Consider the following 22,025-nt stretch of genomic DNA (forward strand, 5'->3'; position numbering starts at 1 on the left):
CCATTATAATTTGTTTATTGGTGGCACAAACTGTTAACAACATATCAAAAATTTCTTTCCTCTCCTCTGCTGTCTGAGGAGCATACACTGAAAGTAATCGGTATTCACCCCCTCTCCACTTCACATCTGCCCCAGCCACCCTCCCTTGAGAAACTGTAAAATGATTCTCAACCTCTATTCCCTGATCCCAAAACAATATCCCCACCCCTGAAGAAAAAAACCCTCCCACACTCCATAATGCACCTCCCCTACCCCACTCTTCGGTAAATTTCCTTGCATCTTCAGAGCCTTTTAAATGAACTTTTTGCAAAAAATAAATATTACACTTACAATTATGCAAAAAAGAAAACACAGCTCTCCGTTTCACAGCATCTCTTATACCCCTTACATTTATCGTCCCCACTGTCAGCTCCTCAGTAGACAGCCTTATTCGTTCTTTAATGTCCCTCCCATTTCTTGTCCTTCCAGGCTTGTGGCCTCACTCTCACTCACTCCTAAATCTGCCCACCTTACCGGTGTTGACTTGAGGCCATATGACTCCTCTTCCCGCTCTTCATTCCCCCTACCAACCATTTCCTCTGTCAGCTGGAATAAGGGCCTTGCATTGTCCATCTCAAGCCCATCTTGACTGTCAGTAGACGATGATTCCTCTGAAAAGCTCATCTTTAGAACAGTCTCAGGCTTCCTCTTCTTACTTGGTCTCCCCTTTCTCTTTTCAGTTTTCCTGACCAGTTGGCTTTCCCTTGCATTAGCTGAGTCACTTTTACTCTCCTCTTCCATCTCCTCTTCTACTCCGTCCGCGCACTGCATGGGGCTTTTGAACTGTTCCCCACTAAGTGCCTCCAAGAAAGCCGCCATCACATCTTCCACTTCCTCTGTTTCTTTGCCTCTTTCCATCCCAGCAGCTCCCATCTCCTCACCAGGCTCTATCATCCCCTTCTCCGTCACCTGTTGCTCGATGATCCTCTTTTGACTTTCCTCCCCCAACCGTCTGTCCTTCATGCCTTCCTCCCCTCTCACTCCTTCTCTGTACTGCTTTCGGCCACCTTTGCAATCTCTCATCAAGTGGTCTAATGAACCACAGCTGTGACAAGACTTAGGAACAGTGCACTCTTTTGCAATGTGACCCAGCTGGGCACACTGCAAACACCTTTGCTCTTCACACCCGCCATCATTATGCCCATAACGTCTACACCTCCTACAAAAAGGAGGCTGTCTGGAGTAGAACAGATAGCCTTTGTCTGCCCCGATGTTAAACTGTGCAGGAGGATGCATCAACCCCTCCAACCCATTCTTCTCAGTTCTTAAAAGAACTTGGAATTGTCTTTTCCCAGTCCATAAACCCACACTGTCTCTCACATATCGCGCAGGTGTAAGAACTTCAGCAAATTTCGCAAGAAAAGCCACCAAGGCCTCATCTGTGACATATGGGTTATACATGTGCACTGTGATGACTCTAAAATTCGGCCTGTCCAAACTTATCACATTAAATCTTCCCACAAGGCCTACCTTGTCCATCCTTTCAAACTTCTCCAGCACTGCTTTGCACAGCTCTCCAGTATTCACAGTCACGTCGAAACACTTTTCTTGTCTGTTAGTCTGTAAACAGTACACGTCTTCCACTTTCAACTTCATTTTGTCCAGAAGAACAACCCTTGCAAAAACTTCTCTTTCCATCATATCCATCGCTGGATCCTTCAATTGGAAACGCAACGTGTTTCTCAGTCCCGCTCTTGGAACCGAGGGCGCAGATGTACCCGCCATATTTTCTTCTCCAAAGATCAAAAGCCCAACACTTGATCTTAGCCAAAAGGCCGAGAAGCGATGCTGCTAAGACGCAGCAGGGAGGAAGCCGGACACGGCGATGCCCATCTCGGCTTTGGTAAGTTTTGGGAGACCTAAAAACGCTGGGGGATGGTGGTAGCCTCCCCAGTCTACAACGTCACCGGGCCTCGTCCCGATCGGCCTGACGGAAAGTACGGCATGGCTCGTAACTCCCAAACGGTTGGTCGCAGAGCCACGTGCCTTATGTCATCGGAATCCTTGGCTCGAGCCGAACGAGACGCAGGTCTCAGATTGGCTCGTCGCTCTGACGAAATTTTCGGGTATTTTGGATTTTGTCGAAAACCTTCTTTTGCAACCTAGCGCCAGGTATTTGGCCCAGTCCCACCCAAATCAGCACAGAAAGCTTCTCTGGAGTCTGACTGTCAATAATCATCCAAAAAAAGAGGAAATTTCCATTCACCTTGGCGAGGGGACCTCAAAACGTGCTAAGGTGGCGTGTCCGAGGTGGCTCGAATGGCTATAACTCCGGGAAGGAGTGAGATCCCTTCACCCAAATCGGCACACCTGTGCAGGGGCTCAGTCCGAGGCCAGGTGAAAAGGGGCGCGGCGACAGGCCACTAGGTGGCGCCGTAAGCTGAAAAATAGGGAAAATGTACTGTAAAAAGACAATCAAACAAAGATGAAAACACCCGAAACACTGCGGGATGGTAGTACCCTCCCCTGTCTGCAACGTCACCGGGCCTTGTCCCGATCGGCCTGACGGTGGAACTGCAGCGACGGAAAGTACGGCATCGCTCGTAACTCCCAAACGGTTGGTCGCAGAGCCACGTGCCTTATGTCATCGGAATCCTTGGCTCGAGCCGAACGAGACGCAGGTCTCAGATTGGCTCGTCGCTCTGACGAAATTTTCGGGTATTTTGGATTTTGTCGAAAACCTTCTTTTGCAACCTAGCGCCAGGTATTTGGCCCAGTCCCACCCAAATCAGCACAGAAAGCTTCTCTGGAGTCTGACTGTCAATAATCATCCAAAAAAAGAGGAAATTTCCATTCACCTTGGCGAGGGGACCTCAAAACGTGCTAAGGTGGCGTGTCCGAGGTGGCTCGAATGGCTATAACTCCGGGAAGGAGTGAGATCCCTTCACCCAAATCGGCACACCTGTGCAGGGGCTCAGTCCGAGGCCAGGTGAAAAGGGGCGCGGCGACAGGCCACTAGGTGGCGCCGTAAGCTGAAAAATAGGGAAAATGTACTGTAAAAAGACAATCAAACAAAGATGAAAACACCCGAAACACTGCGGGATGGTAGTACCCTCCCCTGTCTGCAACGTCACCGGGCCTTGTCCCGATCGGCCTGACGGTGGAACTGCAGCGACGGAAAGTACGGCATCGCTCGTAACTCCCAAACGGTTGGTCGCAGAGCCACGTGCCTTATGTCATCGGAATCCTTGGCTCGAGCCGAACGAGACGCAGGTCTCAGATTGGCTCGTCGCTCTGACGAAATTTTCGGGTATTTTGGATTTTGTCGAAAACCTTCTTTTGCAACCTAGCGCCAGGTATTTGGCCCAGTCCCACCCAAATCAGCACAGAAAGCTTCTCTGGAGTCTGACTGTCAATAATCATCCAAAAAAAGAGGAAATTTCCATTCACCTTGGCGAGGGGACCTCAAAACGTGCTAAGGTGGCGTGTCCGAGGTGGCTCGAATGGCTATAACTCCGGGAAGGAGTGAGATCCCTTCACCCAAATCGGCACACCTGTGCAGGGGCTCAGTCCGAGGCCAGGTGAAAAGGGGCGCGGCGACAGGCCACTAGGTGGCGCCGTAAGCTGAAAAATAGGGAAAATGTACTGTAAAAAGACAATCAAACAAAGATGAAAACACCCGAAACACTGCGGGATGGTAGTACCCTCCCCTGTCTGCAACGTCACCGGGCCTTGTCCCGATCGGCCTGACGGTGGAACTGCAGCGACGGAAAGTACGGCATCGCTCGTAACTCCCAAACGGTTGGTCGCAGAGCCACGTGCCTTATGTCATCGGAATCCTTGGCTCGAGCCGAACGAGACGCAGGTCTCAGATTGGCTCGTCGCTCTGACGAAATTTTCGGGTATTTTGGATTTTGTCGAAAACCTTCTTTTGCAACCTAGCGCCAGGTATTTGGCCCAGTCCCACCCAAATCAGCACAGAAAGCTTCTCTGGAGTCTGACTGTCAATAATCATCCAAAAAAAGAGGAAATTTCCATTCACCTTGGCGAGGGGACCTCAAAACGTGCTAAGGTGGCGTGTCCGAGGTGGCTCGAATGGCTATAACTCCGGGAAGGAGTGAGATCCCTTCACCCAAATCGGCACACCTGTGCAGGGGCTCAGTCCGAGGCCAGGTGAAAAGGGGCGCGGCGACAGGCCACTAGGTGGCGCCGTAAGCTGAAAAATAGGGAAAATGTACTGTAAAAAGACAATCAAACAAAGATGAAAACACCCGAAACACTGCGGGATGGTAGTACCCTCCCCTGTCTGCAACGTCACCGGGCCTTGTCCCGATCGGCCTGACGGTGGAACTGCAGCGACGGAAAGTACGGCATCGCTCGTAACTCCCAAACGGTTGGTCGCAGAGCCACGTGCCTTATGTCATCGGAATCCTTGGCTCGAGCCGAACGAGACGCAGGTCTCAGATTGGCTCGTCGCTCTGACGAAATTTTCGGGTATTTTGGATTTTGTCGAAAACCTTCTTTTGCAACCTAGCGCCAGGTATTTGGCCCAGTCCCACCCAAATCAGCACAGAAAGCTTCTCTGGAGTCTGACTGTCAATAATCATCCAAAAAAAGAGGAAATTTCCATTCACCTTGGCGAGGGGACCTCAAAACGTGCTAAGGTGGCGTGTCCGAGGTGGCTCGAATGGCTATAACTCCGGGAAGGAGTGAGATCCCTTCACCCAAATCGGCACACCTGTGCAGGGGCTCAGTCCGAGGCCAGGTGAAAAGGGGCGCGGCGACAGGCCACTAGGTGGCGCCGTAAGCTGAAAAATAGGGAAAATGTACTGTAAAAAGACAATCAAACAAAGATGAAAACACCCGAAACACTGCGGGATGGTAGTACCCTCCCCTGTCTGCAACGTCACCGGGCCTTGTCCCGATCGGCCTGACGGTGGAACTGCAGCGACGGAAAGTACGGCATCGCTCGTAACTCCCAAACGGTTGGTCGCAGAGCCACGTGCCTTATGTCATCGGAATCCTTGGCTCGAGCCGAACGAGACGCAGGTCTCAGATTGGCTCGTCGCTCTGACGAAATTTTCGGGTATTTTGGATTTTGTCGAAAACCTTCTTTTGCAACCTAGCGCCAGGTATTTGGCCCAGTCCCACCCAAATCAGCACAGAAAGCTTCTCTGGAGTCTGACTGTCAATAATCATCCAAAAAAAGAGGAAATTTCCATTCACCTTGGCGAGGGGACCTCAAAACGTGCTAAGGTGGCGTGTCCGAGGTGGCTCGAATGGCTATAACTCCGGGAAGGAGTGAGATCCCTTCACCCAAATCGGCACACCTGTGCAGGGGCTCAGTCCGAGGCCAGGTGAAAAAGGGCGCGGCGACAGGCCACTAGGTGGCGCTGTAAGCGACAACAAAATTAATACGAATCGAAAAAAAGGACAAACAAACAACATGGAGACAGATACAGCTAGGCTGCAGTCAGTCCAATCTACTTTCAAAGTAAGGTCTGCGCTATGTTCGAACTAAACTACCCACCAGGGTCTGATTTTTCAAGAGCGTAAGTGACTTTGTATCACAGGCGCTCTCTTTAAACAAACACACCTGATTCGATGCATCACCTCGTCTGTGAAAGACTTCAAGACCTCAGGTGGGTGCATCGTTAGTGGAAGAGTCCAAGACCCCAGGAGGACACATCAGGAAAAAAAGTTTGCAATAAACCACAGCATCTGCAATGGCAGCTCTCATTCCTTGTTCTGCTATTCGACACAATAAATGGCAATCCCCAAAAAGGGAAAGCACACCGTTCCTGGAGACACTGCAATACCAGGCCGATGCATGGAGTGGACGGAGCAAGCCCCGGCTCCAGCTCCGTGATCTAAAAATCCATTTAATATGTAGTCCCCGGATGGGGGACGTATCAGATATTAAACTGATAAGAACAGATACTACACTTGATCTTAGCCAAAAGGCCGAGAAGCGATGCTGTTAAGACGCAGCAGGGAGGAAGCCGGACACGGCGATGCCCATCTCGGCTTTGGTAAGTTTTGGGAGACCTAAAAACGCTGGGGGATGGTGGTAGCCTCCCCTGTCTACAACGTCACCGGGCCTCGTCCCGATCGGCCTGACGGAAAGTACGGCATGGCTCGTAACTCCCAAACGGTTGGTCGCAGAGCCACGTGCCTTATGTCATCGGAATCCTTGGCTCGAGCCGAACGAGACGCAGGTCTCAGATTGGCTCGTCGCTCTGACGAAATTTTCGGGTATTTTGGATTTTGTCGAAAACCTTCTTTTGCAACCTAGCGCCAGGTATTTGGCCCAGTCCCACCCAAATCAGCACAGAAAGCTTCTCTGGAGTCTGACTGTCAATAATCATCCAAAAAAAGAGGAAATTTCCATTCACCTTGGCGAGGGGACCTCAAAACGTGCTAAGGTGGCGTGTCCGAGGTGGCTCGAATGGCTATAACTCCGGGAAGGAGTGAGATCCCTTCACCCAAATCGGCACACCTGTGCAGGGGCTCAGTCCGAGGCCAGGTGAAAAGGGGCGCGGCGACAGGCCACTAGGTGGCGCCATAAGCTGAAAAATAGGGAAAATGTACTGTAAAAAGACAATCAAACAAAGATGAAAACACCCGAAACACTGCGGGATGGTAGTACCCTCCCCTGTCTGCAACGTCACCGGGCCTTGTCCCGATCGGCCTGACGGTGGAACTGCAGCGACGGAAAGTACGGCATCGCTCGTAACTCCCAAACGGTTGGTCGCAGAGCCACGTGCCTTATGTCATCGGAATCCTTGGCTCGAGCCGAACGAGACGCAGGTCTCAGATTGGCTCGTCGCTCTGACGAAATTTTCGGGTATTTTGGATTTTGTCGAAAACCTTCTTTTGCAACCTAGCGCCAGGTATTTGGCCCAGTCCCACCCAAATCAGCACAGAAAGCTTCTCTGGAGTCTGACTGTCAATAATCATCCAAAAAAAGAGGAAATTTCCATTCACCTTGGCGAGGGGACCTCAAAACGTGCTAAGGTGGCGTGTCCGAGGTGGCTCGAATGGCTATAACTCCGGGAAGGAGTGAGATCCCTTCACCCAAATCGGCACACCTGTGCAGGGGCTCAGTCCGAGGCCAGGTGAAAAGGGGCGCGGCGACAGGCCACTAGGTGGCGCCATAAGCTGAAAAATAGGGAAAATGTACTGTAAAAAGACAATCAAACAAAGATGAAAACACCCGAAACACTGCGGGATGGTAGTACCCTCCCCTGTCTGCAACGTCACCGGGCCTTGTCCCGATCGGCCTGACGGTGGAACTGCAGCGACGGAAAGTACGGCATCGCTCGTAACTCCCAAACGGTTGGTCGCAGAGCCACGTGCCTTATGTCATCGGAATCCTTGGCTCGAGCCGAACGAGACGCAGGTCTCAGATTGGCTCGTCGCTCTGACGAAATTTTCGGGTATTTTGGATTTTGTCGAAAACCTTCTTTTGCAACCTAGCGCCAGGTATTTGGCCCAGTCCCACCCAAATCAGCACAGAAAGCTTCTCTGGAGTCTGACTGTCAATAATCATCCAAAAAAAGAGGAAATTTCCATTCACCTTGGCGAGGGGACCTCAAAACGTGCTAAGGTGGCGTGTCCGAGGTGGCTCGAATGGCTATAACTCCGGGAAGGAGTGAGATCCCTTCACCCAAATCGGCACACCTGTGCAGGGGCTCAGTCCGAGGCCAGGTGAAAAGGGGCGCGGCGACAGGCCACTAGGTGGCGCCATAAGCTGAAAAATAGGGAAAATGTACTGTAAAAAGACAATCAAACAAAGATGAAAACACCCGAAACACTGCGGGATGGTAGTACCCTCCCCTGTCTGCAACGTCACCGGGCCTTGTCCCGATCGGCCTGACGGTGGAACTGCAGCGACGGAAAGTACGGCATCGCTCGTAACTCCCAAACGGTTGGTCGCAGAGCCACGTGCCTTATGTCATCGGAATCCTTGGCTCGAGCCGAACGAGACGCAGGTCTCAGATTGGCTCGTCGCTCTGACGAAATTTTCGGGTATTTTGGATTTTGTCGAAAACCTTCTTTTGCAACCTAGCGCCAGGTATTTGGCCCAGTCCCACCCAAATCAGCACAGAAAGCTTCTCTGGAGTCTGACTGTCAATAATCATCCAAAAAAAGAGGAAATTTCCATTCACCTTGGCGAGGGGACCTCAAAACGTGCTAAGGTGGCGTGTCCGAGGTGGCTCGAATGGCTATAACTCCGGGAAGGAGTGAGATCCCTTCACCCAAATCGGCACACCTGTGCAGGGGCTCAGTCCGAGGCCAGGTGAAAAGGGGCGCGGCGACAGGCCACTAGGTGGCGCCATAAGCTGAAAAATAGGGAAAATGTACTGTAAAAAGACAATCAAACAAAGATGAAAACACCCGAAACACTGCGGGATGGTAGTACCCTCCCCTGTCTGCAACGTCACCGGGCCTTGTCCCGATCGGCCTGACGGTGGAACTGCAGCGACGGAAAGTACGGCATCGCTCGTAACTCCCAAACGGTTGGTCGCAGAGCCACGTGCCTTATGTCATCGGAATCCTTGGCTCGAGCCGAACGAGACGCAGGTCTCAGATTGGCTCGTCGCTCTGACGAAATTTTCGGGTATTTTGGATTTTGTCGAAAACCTTCTTTTGCAACCTAGCGCCAGGTATTTGGCCCAGTCCCACCCAAATCAGCACAGAAAGCTTCTCTGGAGTCTGACTGTCAATAATCATCCAAAAAAAGAGGAAATTTCCATTCACCTTGGCGAGGGGACCTCAAAACGTGCTAAGGTGGCGTGTCCGAGGTGGCTCGAATGGCTATAACTCCGGGAAGGAGTGAGATCCCTTCACCCAAATCGGCACACCTGTGCAGGGGCTCAGTCCGAGGCCAGGTGAAAAGGGGCGCGGCGACAGGCCACTAGGTGGCGCCGTAAGCTGAAAAATAGGGAAAATGTACTGTAAAAAGACAATCAAACAAAGATGAAAACACCCGAAACACTGCGGGATGGTAGTACCCTCCCCTGTCTGCAACGTCACCGGGCCTTGTCCCGATCGGCCTGACGGTGGAACTGCAGCGACGGAAAGTACGGCATCGCTCGTAACTCCCAAACGGTTGGTCGCAGAGCCACGTGCCTTATGTCATCGGAATCCTTGGCTCGAGCCGAACGAGACGCAGGTCTCAGATTGGCTCGTCGCTCTGACGAAATTTTCGGGTATTTTGGATTTTGTCGAAAACCTTCTTTTGCAACCTAGCGCCAGGTATTTGGCCCAGTCCCACCCAAATCAGCACAGAAAGCTTCTCTGGAGTCTGACTGTCAATAATCATCCAAAAAAAGAGGAAATTTCCATTCACCTTGGCGAGGGGACCTCAAAACGTGCTAAGGTGGCGTGTCCGAGGTGGCTCGAATGGCTATAACTCCGGGAAGGAGTGAGATCCCTTCACCCAAATCGGCACACCTGTGCAGGGGCTCAGTCCGAGGCCAGGTGAAAAGGGGCGCGGCGACAGGCCACTAGGTGGCGCCATAAGCTGAAAAATAGGGAAAATGTACTGTAAAAAGACAATCAAACAAAGATGAAAACACCCGAAACACTGCGGGATGGTAGTACCCTCCCCTGTCTGCAACGTCACCGGGCCTTGTCCCGATCGGCCTGACGGTGGAACTGCAGCGACGGAAAGTACGGCATCGCTCGTAACTCCCAAACGGTTGGTCGCAGAGCCACGTGCCTTATGTCATCGGAATCCTTGGCTCGAGCCGAACGAGACGCAGGTCTCAGATTGGCTCGTCGCTCTGACGAAATTTTCGGGTATTTTGGATTTTGTCGAAAACCTTCTTTTGCAACCTAGCGCCAGGTATTTGGCCCAGTCCCACCCAAATCAGCACAGAAAGCTTCTCTGGAGTCTGACTGTCAATAATCATCCAAAAAAAGAGGAAATTTCCATTCACCTTGGCGAGGGGACCTCAAAACGTGCTAAGGTGGCGTGTCCGAGGTGGCTCGAATGGCTATAACTCCGGGAAGGAGTGAGATCCCTTCACCCAAATCGGCACACCTGTGCAGGGGCTCAGTCCGAGGCCAGGTGAAAAGGGGCGCGGCGACAGGCCACTAGGTGGCGCCGTAAGCTGAAAAATAGGGAAAATGTACTGTAAAAAGACAATCAAACAAAGATGAAAACACCCGAAACACTGCGGGATGGTAGTACCCTCCCCTGTCTGCAACGTCACCGGGCCTTGTCCCGATCGGCCTGACGGTGGAACTGCAGCGACGGAAAGTACGGCATCGCTCGTAACTCCCAAACGGTTGGTCGCAGAGCCACGTGCCTTATGTCATCGGAATCCTTGGCTCGAGCCGAACGAGACGCAGGTCTCAGATTGGCTCGTCGCTCTGACGAAATTTTCGGGTATTTTGGATTTTGTCGAAAACCTTCTTTTGCAACCTAGCGCCAGGTATTTGGCCCAGTCCCACCCAAATCAGCACAGAAAGCTTCTCTGGAGTCTGACTGTCAATAATCATCCAAAAAAAGAGGAAATTTCCATTCACCTTGGCGAGGGGACCTCAAAACGTGCTAAGGTGGCGTGTCCGAGGTGGCTCGAATGGCTATAACTCCGGGAAGGAGTGAGATCCCTTCACCCAAATCGGCACACCTGTGCAGGGGCTCAGTCCGAGGCCAGGTGAAAAGGGGCGCGGCGACAGGCCACTAGGTGGCGCCGTAAGCTGAAAAATAGGGAAAATGTACTGTAAAAAGACAATCAAACAAAGATGAAAACACCCGAAACACTGCGGGATGGTAGTACCCTCCCCTGTCTGCAACGTCACCGGGCCTTGTCCCGATCGGCCTGACGGTGGAACTGCAGCGACGGAAAGTACGGCATCGCTCGTAACTCCCAAACGGTTGGTCGCAGAGCCACGTGCCTTATGTCATCGGAATCCTTGGCTCGAGCCGAACGAGACGCAGGTCTCAGATTGGCTCGTCGCTCTGACGAAATTTTCGGGTATTTTGGATTTTGTCGAAAACCTTCTTTTGCAACCTAGCGCCAGGTATTTGGCCCAGTCCCACCCAAATCAGCACAGAAAGCTTCTCTGGAGTCTGACTGTCAATAATCATCCAAAAAAAGAGGAAATTTCCATTCACCTTGGCGAGGGGACCTCAAAACGTGCTAAGGTGGCGTGTCCGAGGTGGCTCGAATGGCTATAACTCCGGGAAGGAGTGAGATCCCTTCACCCAAATCGGCACACCTGTGCAGGGGCTCAGTCCGAGGCCAGGTGAAAAGGGGCGCGGCGACAGGCCACTAGGTGGCGCCATAAGCTGAAAAATAGGGAAAATGTACTGTAAAAAGACAATCAAACAAAGATGAAAACACCCGAAACACTGCGGGATGGTAGTACCCTCCCCTGTCTGCAACGTCACCGGGCCTTGTCCCGATCGGCCTGACGGTGGAACTGCAGCGACGGAAAGTACGGCATCGCTCGTAACTCCCAAACGGTTGGTCGCAGAGCCACGTGCCTTATGTCATCGGAATCCTTGGCTCGAGCCGAACGAGACGCAGGTCTCAGATTGGCTCGTCGCTCTGACGAAATTTTCGGGTATTTTGGATTTTGTCGAAAACCTTCTTTTGCAACCTAGCGCCAGGTATTTGGCCCAGTCCCACCCAAATCAGCACAGAAAGCTTCTCTGGAGTCTGACTGTCAATAATCATCCAAAAAAAGAGGAAATTTCCATTCACCTTGGCGAGGGGACCTCAAAACGTGCTAAGGTGGCGTGTCCGAGGTGGCTCGAATGGCTATAACTCCGGGAAGGAGTGAGATCCCTTCACCCAAATCGGCACACCTGTGCAGGGGCTCAGTCCGAGGCCAGGTGAAAAGGGGCGCGGCGACAGGCCACTAGGTGGCGCCGTAAGCTGAAAAATAGGGAAAATGTACTGTAAAAAGACAATCAAACAAAGATGAAAACACCCGAAACACTGCGGGATGGTAGTACCCTCCCCTGTCTGCAACGTCACCGGGCCTTGTCCCGATCGGCCTGACGGTGGAACTGCAGCGACGGAAAGTACGGCATCGCTCGTAACTCCCAAACGGTTGGTCGCAGAGCCACGTGCCTTATGTCATCGGAATCCTTGGCTCGAGCCGAACGAGACGCAGGTCTCAGATTGGCTCGTCGCTCTGACGAAATTTTCGGGTATTTTGGATTTTGTCGAAAACCTTCTTTTGCAACCTAGCGCCAGGTATTTGGCCCAGTCCCACCCAAATCAGCACAGAAAGCTTCTCTGGAGTCTGACTGTCAATAATCATCCAAAAAAAGAGGAAATTTCCATTCACCTTGGCGAGGGGACCTCAAAACGTGCTAAGGTGGCGTGTCCGAGGTGGCTCGAATGGCTATAACTCCGGGAAGGAGTGAGATCCCTTCACCCAAATCGGCACACCTGTGCAGGGGCTCAGTCCGAGGCCAGGTGAAAAGGGGCGCGGCGACAGGCCACTAGGTGGCGCCGTAAGCTGAAAAATAGGGAAAATGTACTGTAAAAAGACAATCAAACAAAGATGAAAACACCCGAAACACTGCGGGATGGTAGTACCCTCCCCTGTCTGCAACGTCACCGGGCCTTGTCCCGATCGGCCTGACGGTGGAACTGCAGCGACGGAAAGTACGGCATCGCTCGTAACTCCCAAACGGTTGGTCGCAGAGCCACGTGCCTTATGTCATCGGAATCCTTGGCTCGAGCCGAACGAGACGCAGGTCTCAGATTGGCTCGTCGCTCTGACGAAATTTTCGGGTATTTTGGATTTTGTCGAAAACCTTCTTTTGCAACCTAGCGCCAGGTATTTGGCCCAGTCCCACCCAAATCAGCACAGAAAGCTTCTCTGGAGTCTGACTGTCAATAATCATCCAAAAAAAGAGGAAATTTCCATTCACCTTGGCGAGGGGACCTCAAAACGTGCTAAGGTGGCGTGTCCGAGGTGGCTCGAATGGCTATAACTCCGGGAAGGAGTGAGATCCCTTCACCCAAATCGGCACACCTGTGCAGGGGCTCAGTCCGAGGCCAGGTGAAAAGGGGCGCGGCGACAGGCCACTAGGTGGCGCCGTAAGCTGAAAAATAGGGAAAATGTACTGTAAAAAGACAATCAAACAAAGATGAAAACACCCGAAACACTGCGGGATGGTAGTACCCTCCCCTGTCTGCAACGTCACCGGGCCTTGTCCCGATCGGCCTGACGGTGGAACTGCAGCGACGGAAAGTACGGCATCGCTCGTAACTCCCAAACGGTTGGTCGCAGAGCCACGTGCCTTATGTCATCGGAATCCTTGGCTCGAGCCGAACGAGACGCAGGTCTCAGATTGGCTCGTCGCTCTGACGAAATTTTCGGGTATTTTGGATTTTGTCGAAAACCTTCTTTTGCAACCTAGCGCCAGGTATTTGGCCCAGTCCCACCCAAATCAGCACAGAAAGCTTCTCTGGAGTCTGACTGTCAATAATCATCCAAAAAAAGAGGAAATTTCCATTCACCTTGGCGAGGGGACCTCAAAACGTGCTAAGGTGGCGTGTCCGAGGTGGCTCGAATGGCTATAACTCCGGGAAGGAGTGAGATCCCTTCACCCAAATCGGCACACCTGTGCAGGGGCTCAGTCCGAGGCCAGGTGAAAAAGGGCGCGGCGACAGGCCACTAGGTGGCGCTGTAAGCGACAACAAAATTAATACGAATCGAAAAAAAGGACAAACAAACAACATGGAGACAGATACAGCTAGGCTGCAGTCAGTCCAATCTACTTTCAAAGTAAGGTCTGCGCTATGTTCGAACTAAACTACCCACCAGGGTCTGATTTTTCAAGAGCGTAAGTGACTTTGTATCACAGGCGCTCTCTTTAAACAAACACACCTGATTCGATGCATCACCTCGTCTGTGAAAGACTTCAAGACCTCAGGTGGGTGCATCGTTAGTGGAAGAGTCCAAGACCCCAGGAGGACACATCAGGAAAAAAAGTTTGCAATAAACCACAGCATCTGCAATGGCAGCTCTCATTCCTTGTTCTGCTATTCGACACAATAAATGGCAATCCCCAAAAAGGGAAAGCACACCGTTCCTGGAGACACTGCAATACCAGGCCGATGCATGGAGTGGACGGAGCAAGCCCCGGCTCCAGCTCCGTGATCTAAAAATCCATTTAATATGTAGTCCCCGGATGGGGGACGTATCAGATATTAAACTGATAAGAACAGATACTACACTTGATCTTAGCCAAAAGGCCGAGAAGCGATGCTGTTAAGACGCAGCAGGGAGGAAGCCGGACACGGCGATGCCCATCTCGGCTTTGGTAAGTTTTGGGAGACCTAAAAACGCTGGGGGATGGTGGTAGCCTCCCCTGTCTACAACGTCACCGGGCCTCGTCCCGATCGGCCTGACGGAAAGTACGGCATGGCTCGTAACTCCCAAACGGTTGGTCGCAGAGCCACGTGCCTTATGTCATCGGAATCCTTGGCTCGAGCCGAACGAGACGCAGGTCTCAGATTGGCTCGTCGCTCTGACGAAATTTTCGGGTATTTTGGATTTTGTCGAAAACCTTCTTTTGCAACCTAGCGCCAGGTATTTGGCCCAGTCCCACCCAAATCAGCACAGAAAGCTTCTCTGGAGTCTGACTGTCAATAATCATCCAAAAAAAGAGGAAATTTCCATTCACCTTGGCGAGGGGACCTCAAAACGTGCTAAGGTGGCGTGTCCGAGGTGGCTCGAATGGCTATAACTCCGGGAAGGAGTGAGATCCCTTCACCCAAATCGGCACACCTGTGCAGGGGCTCAGTCCGAGGCCAGGTGAAAAGGGGCGCGGCGACAGGCCACTAGGTGGCGCCATAAGCTGAAAAATAGGGAAAATGTACTGTAAAAAGACAATCAAACAAAGATGAAAACACCCGAAACACTGCGGGATGGTAGTACCCTCCCCTGTCTGCAACGTCACCGGGCCTTGTCCCGATCGGCCTGACGGTGGAACTGCAGCGACGGAAAGTACGGCATCGCTCGTAACTCCCAAACGGTTGGTCGCAGAGCCACGTGCCTTATGTCATCGGAATCCTTGGCTCGAGCCGAACGAGACGCAGGTCTCAGATTGGCTCGTCGCTCTGACGAAATTTTCGGGTATTTTGGATTTTGTCGAAAACCTTCTTTTGCAACCTAGCGCCAGGTATTTGGCCCAGTCCCACCCAAATCAGCACAGAAAGCTTCTCTGGAGTCTGACTGTCAATAATCATCCAAAAAAAGAGGAAATTTCCATTCACCTTGGCGAGGGGACCTCAAAACGTGCTAAGGTGGCGTGTCCGAGGTGGCTCGAATGGCTATAACTCCGGGAAGGAGTGAGATCCCTTCACCCAAATCGGCACACCTGTGCAGGGGCTCAGTCCGAGGCCAGGTGAAAAGGGGCGCGGCGACAGGCCACTAGGTGGCGCCATAAGCTGAAAAATAGGGAAAATGTACTGTAAAAAGACAATCAAACAAAGATGAAAACACCCGAAACACTGCGGGATGGTAGTACCCTCCCCTGTCTGCAACGTCACCGGGCCTTGTCCCGATCGGCCTGACGGTGGAACTGCAGCGACGGAAAGTACGGCATCGCTCGTAACTCCCAAACGGTTGGTCGCAGAGCCACGTGCCTTATGTCATCGGAATCCTTGGCTCGAGCCGAACGAGACGCAGGTCTCAGATTGGCTCGTCGCTCTGACGAAATTTTCGGGTATTTTGGATTTTGTCGAAAACCTTCTTTTGCAACCTAGCGCCAGGTATTTGGCCCAGTCCCACCCAAATCAGCACAGAAAGCTTCTCTGGAGTCTGACTGTCAATAATCATCCAAAAAAAGAGGAAATTTCCATTCACCTTGGCGAGGGGACCTCAAAACGTGCTAAGGTGGCGTGTCCGAGGTGGCTCGAATGGCTATAACTCCGGGAAGGAGTGAGATCCCTTCACCCAAATCGGCACACCTGTGCAGGGGCTCAGTCCGAGGCCAGGTGAAAAGGGGCGCGGCGACAGGCCACTAGGTGGCGCCATAAGCTGAAAAATAGGGAAAATGTACTGTAAAAAGACAATCAAACAAAGATGAAAACACCCGAAACACTGCGGGATGGTAGTACCCTCCCCTGTCTGCAACGTCACCGGGCCTTGTCCCGATCGGCCTGACGGTGGAACTGCAGCGACGGAAAGTACGGCATCGCTCGTAACTCCCAAACGGTTGGTCGCAGAGCCACGTGCCTTATGTCATCGGAATCCTTGGCTCGAGCCGAACGAGACGCAGGTCTCAGATTGGCTCGTCGCTCTGACGAAATTTTCGGGTATTTTGGATTTTGTCGAAAACCTTCTTTTGCAACCTAGCGCCAGGTATTTGGCCCAGTCCCACCCAAATCAGCACAGAAAGCTTCTCTGGAGTCTGACTGTCAATAATCATCCAAAAAAAGAGGAAATTTCCATTCACCTTGGCGAGGGGACCTCAAAACGTGCTAAGGTGGCGTGTCCGAGGTGGCTCGAATGGCTATAACTCCGGGAAGGAGTGAGATCCCTTCACCCAAATCGGCACACCTGTGCAGGGGCTCAGTCCGAGGCCAGGTGAAAAGGGGCGCGGCGACAGGCCACTAGGTGGCGCCGTAAGCTGAAAAATAGGGAAAATGTACTGTAAAAAGACAATCAAACAAAGATGAAAACACCCGAAACACTGCGGGATGGTAGTACCCTCCCCTGTCTGCAACGTCACCGGGCCTTGTCCCGATCGGCCTGACGGTGGAACTGCAGCGACGGAAAGTACGGCATCGCTCGTAACTCCCAAACGGTTGGTCGCAGAGCCACGTGCCTTATGTCATCGGAATCCTTGGCTCGAGCCGAACGAGACGCAGGTCTCAGATTGGCTCGTCGCTCTGACGAAATTTTCGGGTATTTTGGATTTTGTCGAAAACCTTCTTTTGCAACCTAGCGCCAGGTATTTGGCCCAGTCCCACCCAAATCAGCACAGAAAGCTTCTCTGGAGTCTGACTGTCAATAATCATCCAAAAAAAGAGGAAATTTCCATTCACCTTGGCGAGGGGACCTCAAAACGTGCTAAGGTGGCGTGTCCGAGGTGGCTCGAATGGCTATAACTCCGGGAAGGAGTGAGATCCCTTCACCCAAATCGGCACACCTGTGCAGGGGCTCAGTCCGAGGCCAGGTGAAAAGGGGCGCGGCGACAGGCCACTAGGTGGCGCCGTAAGCTGAAAAATAGGGAAAATGTACTGTAAAAAGACAATCAAACAAAGATGAAAACACCCGAAACACTGCGGGATGGTAGTACCCTCCCCTGTCTGCAACGTCACCGGGCCTTGTCCCGATCGGCCTGACGGTGGAACTGCAGCGACGGAAAGTACGGCATCGCTCGTAACTCCCAAACGGTTGGTCGCAGAGCCACGTGCCTTATGTCATCGGAATCCTTGGCTCGAGCCGAACGAGACGCAGGTCTCAGATTGGCTCGTCGCTCTGACGAAATTTTCGGGTATTTTGGATTTTGTCGAAAACCTTCTTTTGCAACCTAGCGCCAGGTATTTGGCCCAGTCCCACCCAAATCAGCACAGAAAGCTTCTCTGGAGTCTGACTGTCAATAATCATCCAAAAAAAGAGGAAATTTCCATTCACCTTGGCGAGGGGACCTCAAAACGTGCTAAGGTGGCGTGTCCGAGGTGGCTCGAATGGCTATAACTCCGGGAAGGAGTGAGATCCCTTCACCCAAATCGGCACACCTGTGCAGGGGCTCAGTCCGAGGCCAGGTGAAAAAGGGCGCGGCGACAGGCCACTAGGTGGCGCTGTAAGCGACAACAAAATTAATACGAATCGAAAAAAAGGACAAACAAACAACATGGAGACAGATACAGCTAGGCTGCAGTCAGTCCAATCTACTTTCAAAGTAAGGTCTGCGCTATGTTCGAACTAAACTACCCACCAGGGTCTGATTTTTCAAGAGCGTAAGTGACTTTGTATCACAGGCGCTCTCTTTAAACAAACACACCTGATTCGATGCATCACCTCGTCTGTGAAAGACTTCAAGACCTCAGGTGGGTGCATCGTTAGTGGAAGAGTCCAAGACCCCAGGAGGACACATCAGGAAAAAAAGTTTGCAATAAACCACAGCATCTGCAATGGCAGCTCTCATTCCTTGTTCTGCTATTCGACACAATAAATGGCAATCCCCAAAAAGGGAAAGCACACCGTTCCTGGAGACACTGCAATACCAGGCCGATGCATGGAGTGGACGGAGCAAGCCCCGGCTCCAGCTCCGTGATCTAAAAATCCATTTAATATGTAGTCCCCGGATGGGGGACGTATCAGATATTAAACTGATAAGAACAGATACTACACTTGATCTTAGCCAAAAGGCCGAGAAGCGATGCTGTTAAGACGCAGCAGGGAGGAAGCCGGACACGGCGATGCCCATCTCGGCTTTGGTAAGTTTTGGGAGACCTAAAAACGCTGGGGGATGGTGGTAGCCTCCCCTGTCTACAACGTCACCGGGCCTCGTCCCGATCGGCCTGACGGAAAGTACGGCATGGCTCGTAACTCCCAAACGGTTGGTCGCAGAGCCACGTGCCTTATGTCATCGGAATCCTTGGCTCGAGCCGAACGAGACGCAGGTCTCAGATTGGCTCGTCGCTCTGACGAAATTTTCGGGTATTTTGGATTTTGTCGAAAACCTTCTTTTGCAACCTAGCGCCAGGTATTTGGCCCAGTCCCACCCAAATCAGCACAGAAAGCTTCTCTGGAGTCTGACTGTCAATAATCATCCAAAAAAAGAGGAAATTTCCATTCACCTTGGCGAGGGGACCTCAAAACGTGCTAAGGTGGCGTGTCCGAGGTGGCTCGAATGGCTATAACTCCGGGAAGGAGTGAGATCCCTTCACCCAAATCGGCACACCTGTGCAGGGGCTCAGTCCGAGGCCAGGTGAAAAGGGGCGCGGCGACAGGCCACTAGGTGGCGCCATAAGCTGAAAAATAGGGAAAATGTACTGTAAAAAGACAATCAAACAAAGATGAAAACACCCGAAACACTGCGGGATGGTAGTACCCTCCCCTGTCTGCAACGTCACCGGGCCTTGTCCCGATCGGCCTGACGGTGGAACTGCAGCGACGGAAAGTACGGCATCGCTCGTAACTCCCAAACGGTTGGTCGCAGAGCCACGTGCCTTATGTCATCGGAATCCTTGGCTCGAGCCGAACGAGACGCAGGTCTCAGATTGGCTCGTCGCTCTGACGAAATTTTCGGGTATTTTGGATTTTGTCGAAAACCTTCTTTTGCAACCTAGCGCCAGGTATTTGGCCCAGTCCCACCCAAATCAGCACAGAAAGCTTCTCTGGAGTCTGACTGTCAATAATCATCCAAAAAAAGAGGAAATTTCCATTCACCTTGGCGAGGGGACCTCAAAACGTGCTAAGGTGGCGTGTCCGAGGTGGCTCGAATGGCTATAACTCCGGGAAGGAGTGAGATCCCTTCACCCAAATCGGCACACCTGTGCAGGGGCTCAGTCCGAGGCCAGGTGAAAAGGGGCGCGGCGACAGGCCACTAGGTGGCGCCATAAGCTGAAAAATAGGGAAAATGTACTGTAAAAAGACAATCAAACAAAGATGAAAACACCCGAAACACTGCGGGATGGTAGTACCCTCCCCTGTCTGCAACGTCACCGGGCCTTGTCCCGATCGGCCTGACGGTGGAACTGCAGCGACGGAAAGTACGGCATCGCTCGTAACTCCCAAACGGTTGGTCGCAGAGCCACGTGCCTTATGTCATCGGAATCCTTGGCTCGAGCCGAACGAGACGCAGGTCTCAGATTGGCTCGTCGCTCTGACGAAATTTTCGGGTATTTTGGATTTTGTCGAAAACCTTCTTTTGCAACCTAGCGCCAGGTATTTGGCCCAGTCCCACCCAAATCAGCACAGAAAGCTTCTCTGGAGTCTGACTGTCAATAATCATCCAAAAAAAGAGGAAATTTCCATTCACCTTGGCGAGGGGACCTCAAAACGTGCTAAGGTGGCGTGTCCGAGGTGGCTCGAATGGCTATAACTCCGGGAAGGAGTGAGATCCCTTCACCCAAATCGGCACACCTGTGCAGGGGCTCAGTCCGAGGCCAGGTGAAAAGGGGCGCGGCGACAGGCCACTAGGTGGCGCCATAAGCTGAAAAATAGGGAAAATGTACTGTAAAAAGACAATCAAACAAAGATGAAAACACCCGAAACACTGCGGGATGGTAGTACCCTCCCCTGTCTGCAACGTCACCGGGCCTTGTCCCGATCGGCCTGACGGTGGAACTGCAGCGACGGAAAGTACGGCATCGCTCGTAACTCCCAAACGGTTGGTCGCAGAGCCACGTGCCTTATGTCATCGGAATCCTTGGCTCGAGCCGAACGAGACGCAGGTCTCAGATTGGCTCGTCGCTCTGACGAAATTTTCGGGTATTTTGGATTTTGTCGAAAACCTTCTTTTGCAACCTAGCGCCAGGTATTTGGCCCAGTCCCACCCAAATCAGCACAGAAAGCTTCTCTGGAGTCTGACTGTCAATAATCATCCAAAAAAAGAGGAAATTTCCATTCACCTTGGCGAGGGGACCTCAAAACGTGCTAAGGTGGCGTGTCCGAGGTGGCTCGAATGGCTATAACTCCGGGAAGGAGTGAGATCCCTTCACCCAAATCGGCACACCTGTGCAGGGGCTCAGTCCGAGGCCAGGTGAAAAGGGGCGCGGCGACAGGCCACTAGGTGGCGCCGTAAGCTGAAAAATAGGGAAAATGTACTGTAAAAAGACAATCAAACAAAGATGAAAACACCCGAAACACTGCGGGATGGTAGTACCCTCCCCTGTCTGCAACGTCACCGGGCCTTGTCCCGATCGGCCTGACGGTGGAACTGCAGCGACGGAAAGTACGGCATCGCTCGTAACTCCCAAACGGTTGGTCGCAGAGCCACGTGCCTTATGTCATCGGAATCCTTGGCTCGAGCCGAACGAGACGCAGGTCTCAGATTGGCTCGTCGCTCTGACGAAATTTTCGGGTATTTTGGATTTTGTCGAAAACCTTCTTTTGCAACCTAGCGCCAGGTATTTGGCCCAGTCCCACCCAAATCAGCACAGAAAGCTTCTCTGGAGTCTGACTGTCAATAATCATCCAAAAAAAGAGGAAATTTCCATTCACCTTGGCGAGGGGACCTCAAAACGTGCTAAGGTGGCGTGTCCGAGGTGGCTCGAATGGCTATAACTCCGGGAAGGAGTGAGATCCCTTCACCCAAATCGGCACACCTGTGCAGGGGCTCAGTCCGAGGCCAGGTGAAAAGGGGCGCGGCGACAGGCCACTAGGTGGCGCCGTAAGCTGAAAAATAGGGAAAATGTACTGTAAAAAGACAATCAAACAAAGATGAAAACACCCGAAACACTGCGGGATGGTAGTACCCTCCCCTGTCTGCAACGTCACCGGGCCTTGTCCCGATCGGCCTGACGGTGGAACTGCAGCGACGGAAAGTACGGCATCGCTCGTAACTCCCAAACGGTTGGTCGCAGAGCCACGTGCCTTATGTCATCGGAATCCTTGGCTCGAGCCGAACGAGACGCAGGTCTCAGATTGGCTCGTCGCTCTGACGAAATTTTCGGGTATTTTGGATTTTGTCGAAAACCTTCTTTTGCAACCTAGCGCCAGGTATTTGGCCCAGTCCCACCCAAATCAGCACAGAAAGCTTCTCTGGAGTCTGACTGTCAATAATCATCCAAAAAAAGAGGAAATTTCCATTCACCTTGGCGAGGGGACCTCAAAACGTGCTAAGGTGGCGTGTCCGAGGTGGCTCGAATGGCTATAACTCCGGGAAGGAGTGAGATCCCTTCACCCAAATCGGCACACCTGTGCAGGGGCTCAGTCCGAGGCCAGGTGAAAAGGGGCGCGGCGACAGGCCACTAGGTGGCGCCATAAGCTGAAAAATAGGGAAAATGTACTGTAAAAAGACAATCAAACAAAGATGAAAACACCCGAAACACTGCGGGATGGTAGTACCCTCCCCTGTCTGCAACGTCACCGGGCCTTGTCCC

The 22,025-nt window shown here is 52.2% G+C and overlaps 1 protein-coding gene and 3 non-coding genes across 4 annotated transcripts; all 4 read right to left on the minus strand.

The window, feature by feature from the left end:
* Positions 1–329: 329 nt before the first annotated feature.
* Positions 330–6,536, minus strand: LOC128011245 (uncharacterized). Its single transcript, XM_052593431.1, has 2 exons — positions 6,028–6,536; positions 330–1,898 (listed from the first exon to the last, which is right to left on the minus strand). The coding sequence occupies exon 2, from the start codon at positions 1,762–1,764 to the stop codon at positions 427–429; it is 1,338 nt and encodes a 445-aa protein (XP_052449391.1). The 5' UTR covers positions 1,765–1,898; positions 6,028–6,536; the 3' UTR covers positions 330–426.
* On the minus strand, positions 5,765–5,955 carry LOC128012611 (U2 spliceosomal RNA). The gene has a single exon (XR_008183134.1). It is a non-coding gene; the product is annotated as a U2 spliceosomal RNA (small nuclear RNA).
* Positions 6,537–14,037: 7,501 nt separating the features above from the next.
* LOC128012612 (U2 spliceosomal RNA) lies at positions 14,038–14,228 on the minus strand. Its single transcript, XR_008183135.1, has one exon. It is a non-coding gene; the product is annotated as a U2 spliceosomal RNA (small nuclear RNA).
* A 3,938-nt stretch (positions 14,229–18,166) lies between these two features.
* On the minus strand, positions 18,167–18,357 carry LOC128012613 (U2 spliceosomal RNA). Its single transcript, XR_008183136.1, has one exon. It is a non-coding gene; the product is annotated as a U2 spliceosomal RNA (small nuclear RNA).
* Positions 18,358–22,025: the final 3,668 nt, after the last annotated feature.

Source organism: Carassius gibelio, chromosome B23 (genome assembly GCF_023724105.1).
Source record: "Carassius gibelio isolate Cgi1373 ecotype wild population from Czech Republic chromosome B23, carGib1.2-hapl.c, whole genome shotgun sequence".
In the NCBI taxonomy this organism is placed as follows: domain Eukaryota; kingdom Metazoa; phylum Chordata; class Actinopteri; order Cypriniformes; family Cyprinidae; genus Carassius; species Carassius gibelio.

Bases quoted from the DNA above. Each gene is read 5' to 3' on its own strand.
- LOC128011245 (XM_052593431.1), bottom strand. From the start codon at position 1,764: ATGGCGGGTACATCTGCGCCCTCGGTTCCAAGAGCGGGACTGAGAAAC.